Source organism: Pygoscelis adeliae, unplaced genomic scaffold (genome assembly GCF_000699105.1).
Source record: "Pygoscelis adeliae isolate BGI_AS28 unplaced genomic scaffold, ASM69910v1 Scaffold10, whole genome shotgun sequence".
Taxonomy (NCBI): domain Eukaryota; kingdom Metazoa; phylum Chordata; class Aves; order Sphenisciformes; family Spheniscidae; genus Pygoscelis; species Pygoscelis adeliae.
The window spans coordinates 3,459,093-3,463,539 of NW_008824053.1; the positions used below are offsets into that span (position 1 = coordinate 3,459,093).

Here is a 4,447-nt window from a genome sequence, read left to right on the forward strand (position 1 = left end):
CTTCCCTCTTCCTAGGCCTACAACTTTGCCTGACAATCTCTGACCCGCAGGAAAGGAACACCTGGCCGCCCTCAGGGTGTGAGGCGATCAACTGAAGCGGAGCCACGCACCCTCAGACAAAGTTTTACTAGAATATAAATTTATGCTTCTTGTATTCAACTACCGTGGCTTCATAGTCCTGTTAGCAGCCATCTGACCGAGGCCTTCCACAGCCAACGGTATCATCAACTCCCAGGTATAACCATCTCAAAAGAAATGTTCAGCATTTTCCATTAGTACAAAATCACTTTTAAAGCAAGGGACCGGGCGGTCTACCTTTCCAGGAAAGTATATCATGCTATTTTTCCATCCCCTAAATTCTGTTGAAATAACAATAAACCTGAGAGTGCCGAGCTGGGACTGAGGGAGATAACGTGAAGGGAAAGAAGACGGGAGCTGTCACAAGTGCCGCCAGGTAGCAGTCCATGCAGCTGTCTCAAGGCCAATTTCCACCGAAGCCGCCTAAGTGCCTCCTTCTATTACTAAGAACTTTCTTGCCCCTGGTCTTTCCCCCCTTCTCCTCATCTGCTTTGCATATTCCATTTTACATGTTTAAATAAAAAAGTCGATGTAAATGTCTTTTAAATTGACACTATCACAAGACATTGAGGTCCCCGTGAATAAGTTACTGCACTCTGACATTTGGAAGTCATCAAATGAGACAGTATAATGTCAGCTTGATATTTTTCACACTATGAAAATATCAGCTTCATGTCAAAAATCTACATTCCATCTTAATGTAATAAATTTTCTTGTATTTGCAGACTAGTGAAAATGCTAAATATTTAAATTTGAAATGAACTTCTACAGTTACAATCTGGCCTTCATATTCCATTATTATTAAATTGGAAGTCAAGATCTTATTTTCCCCTCTTTTTTTTTTATGATTTCTTCAAACATTGCAGTGTTTGATAGAATAACATCAGCCATATTCGTTTCTCTAAATGGATGCTCTCCCATGACTTGTGGCAAATAAAGTTAAAAAAAAAAAAAATCCTGCTTTTTAGAGTCAGCCTATATTAAACCAGGTCCGGCATCCTGTCATACATCGATATGCCACTGACGATACCGGTATTTTCCACTTTGCCCGACAAGGCAAACCGAATGCAACCTTTCATACGTAGGTAAGATTAATCTTCCCAGTGTTATTTGCAAAAGTGGCATCCTTTGCTTTCCACTCACTATAATTATGGCCCCCATCAATTAGGTGTTGCGCCGACAACCACCAGCGATTATATGTAAAAATGTGCGTTTAGACCCGTTTTCCCCTAACCTGAGTGGTGAAAAAGAGAGGAGGAGTAGACAGGCATTTGGGAAAAAAACGTCAATTTGGAACATCCATCTAGATCTTTTTACCGCCATTTCCATGCCAGCCACCCTGCCGTCCCGGCTACTGCAACTGTAAGCGGTCCTAAAAGCAGGTACTCTAGAAGGCACTAAAGGACGACTAGGAGAGTCTAAAAATCACTGCAGTGGCCCATTTTGGGGTCACAAGACAAAGGCTAACGAGGAAGCCGTAACTACAGCTAAGGGTGATGGCTAACCTACGCAACACAGATCACACCCATCTTTCGGCACTGCTGTAGGACAGCTGCCGTTCCTGTATGCTCTTGCTACAACAACGTTGACAGCCCTAATGCAGCCAGAATGGTAGTCTCACCAGCTAGAACCGTTCTTAACGGGAGTTAAATAGCACTGATTTTTCAGATACCTAAGAAAGAAGCCATTATTCCTGTAGTAACAACTGTAAGTGTTATCGCAATGGTAGAAGTTTTCCCAAAAGTGGCTTGTACAAAAATGGCATAGAGAAAGCAACCTGAAAACCTGTAAAAATCACCCCAAGCAAGCTAAAAGGCAAGTTTAAAGGGAGAAGCAAACCCTGTAATTTCTGAAAAATTTTGGTAAAACATGGAGATGTTTTTCCTCAGTATTCTCAAGTACAGCTAGTAAAGTTTCCATCATTTTTTTTGGCCCAAAGCATGTGTTTTTTAAAGTTGGAATAAATTCATTTAACAAAACATTTACGTTGCAAATTAAAGCCGCCAAAATTTGCATGGTTTGTTCTAAGGTTAAATTCAACATTTTCATGAGGTTTTGCTCTTTGATTTTGAAAGTGAGCCAATGAACTCTCACTGATACGTAAAAAAAGCCTCTCTAATTTGGGAAAAAACAAAACAGAGGGAAAAATCTTTTCTACTACGTTTCCTTTTAAGTATTTTAGAAGCAAGTTTTTCCAAGGATTTGTGGTCTAGCAATGCTTTTTAAAGGCACTTGCATTTATCCTCCATGCATCAAACTGCTCCAAGTCAATTCCCTAAGACACTTAATCTTTTGGCAGATGGAAACTCATTTTGAAAGTCTACTAATGATCAATTAAAGCATTAGCTATCTCTATAGACAGGAGGTTTATGGGGTCATAGTCTTCAGAAGCTGGAGGCAAGAGCAGCAGCATGTTAGAAAAATAGCTCAACCTTTCTGTAGTTACCACAAAATTGGCAAAACATCAGAAAACAAAAATCATGACTTAGTCCCTAATGGGGGTTTTTTTGCCATAATACGTTGAAAACAAATGCGATGGTTTCTATTTTATAAGAGAGGCCGTGGTCCAAACTGAACGTCAAAGGAAACTATCCTTTTAATTTTTTTAAGTGAGGCCTAATAACAATCCCAATGCTTCCAATAAATTTACATTAGCCTTTGAAAATCGGATTCAGACTCCAGTCATAAAAATACGTACCCATGCTGCAAATACGCAGACATATCTTGTGAGGAGCTGCCATTGGAATCAGTGGTTCGCTGGTAAATAACGCATCATTTCAGACATGCTTAAAGCCACACGTTTAGGTTTGGAGTCAAGACTGGTACTCTGCCCACAAGTTTCTCTACAATTTGATGTACAAGTAGTAAGACCAAAGAGATACAACTGTCACATTCATAAAAGAATTTAAGATTCTTTCTCTAGGAGTCTGGCAAGCCATTTTTTCTTGAAGGTGCACATAAAAGTGATCAACCAGCTAATGCAAACTAAAAAGGATGCTTTTTACAAAACGACACACCTAGTATGACCATGGGTTCCTACAATTACTAACATTGCCGAGAGAATCAATACTTACTCAATTCACTGCATGTAGATCCTTGCCTGCAATTTACCTTGTATAAAGTAAGACAGAATAATAAATAGAACACATTTTCTTTCAGTGAGAGTAAAAATGAAGTCGCCTACTAAAAATTCGTAGAAAACTACCAACGCTGTGTATTTTTAAAAAGAACGTATGTAAAGATACTTGTGGGTAGGGAAGGGTGTGATACTGAAGACATAAGCACAGCTGGCATTACGAGTAGTATATTCTAGCCTCAAAATAAGTTCAGCTTCCGCATCAAGTACATCTACTTGTGGAACCTCACTACATGGATTTTCCTCTGGGTCTAAGCAAAGGGAGACAAAGGACTAAAGTGTCACTTAATTTAGTAAATGTTGGGGACAGATCTCTTTAAAAAGTAAAGGACTGGTGTTTTTGAAAGGGGCGTTTCTACCCTCTATAAAAAACACAACATTAGTAAGAGTCCAAAAATTAGGCAGCGCTCCTTAGTTTACCAGTTCCCTTCATTTTTAGCTGCTGCATTACGGCAACCTTAGTATCCGTGCCTCCATCTTTCAAACTTCGGCACATTAGCTATTATTCCCCCACACTCTGACACAAAAGTTGAATGAACAAAATGGGAGTGCGTAAGATGACAGACGATTTACGATCATTTTCAGAGCACCGAGAGATCCTTTGCCGCTCTCACACCTTTCGGAGGCAGAACAATATTCATCATCGTATTTCAGACTTTAAATAATTATTTACAGAGCACATTAAGGTCCTGATAGTAAATACATTATGTAAACATTAGACAGCATTGTTGTCCCATTTCACACTAAACTAGCATACCTCTTTCACATCGTAATTCAAAAATGGTAATCCAGAACACTTTGCTTTGGCGGTAAAAAGTAGCAATAATCAACAACGGACACAAATACCTTCTTACCAGCAACACAGCCTCCTTCTTCTACAGCAAAGTAGGGCAGACATTCCAGGGCTTAGCTGAAAAATTCTTAAAGAGACTGAAGCGAGGACCATTGGCATAATAGGAAAGGGAGGAGCAAAGTTGTTTCTAGGGGAGAGGGAAATGAATAAATAAAGGGTGACAGAAGAGCTACAGCTCCCCTTTCTAAACTGCCTGCTAGTACAACGCAAGGGCAAAATGTCACAGGATGACTCAACACTGCCAGGAGCTCCAGGCATCCCGGAAGGACAAGCCTGTGAATTACTCCCTAATTACAGGGCACTCACGTTGGCCAGATACCAACAGGACATACTGGGGAAGGGCGGAGAGCGGGGCCAACGTTACCGAGTAGGGGGGGCGT

The 4,447-nt window shown here is 40.3% G+C and overlaps 1 protein-coding gene across 1 annotated transcript in view; it reads right to left on the minus strand.

Moving 5' to 3' along the window:
• RWDD3 (RWD domain containing 3) overlaps window positions 1–1,401 on the minus strand; it is a 9,978-nt gene extending 8,577 nt beyond the window's left edge. Inside the window, exon 1 of the mRNA XM_009333863.1 lies at window positions 1,396–1,401. Within this exon, the coding sequence (XP_009332138.1) occupies window positions 1,396–1,401 (6 nt within the window). The remainder of the gene's footprint in view (window positions 1–1,395) is intronic.
• Window positions 1,402–4,447: the final 3,046 nt, after the last annotated feature.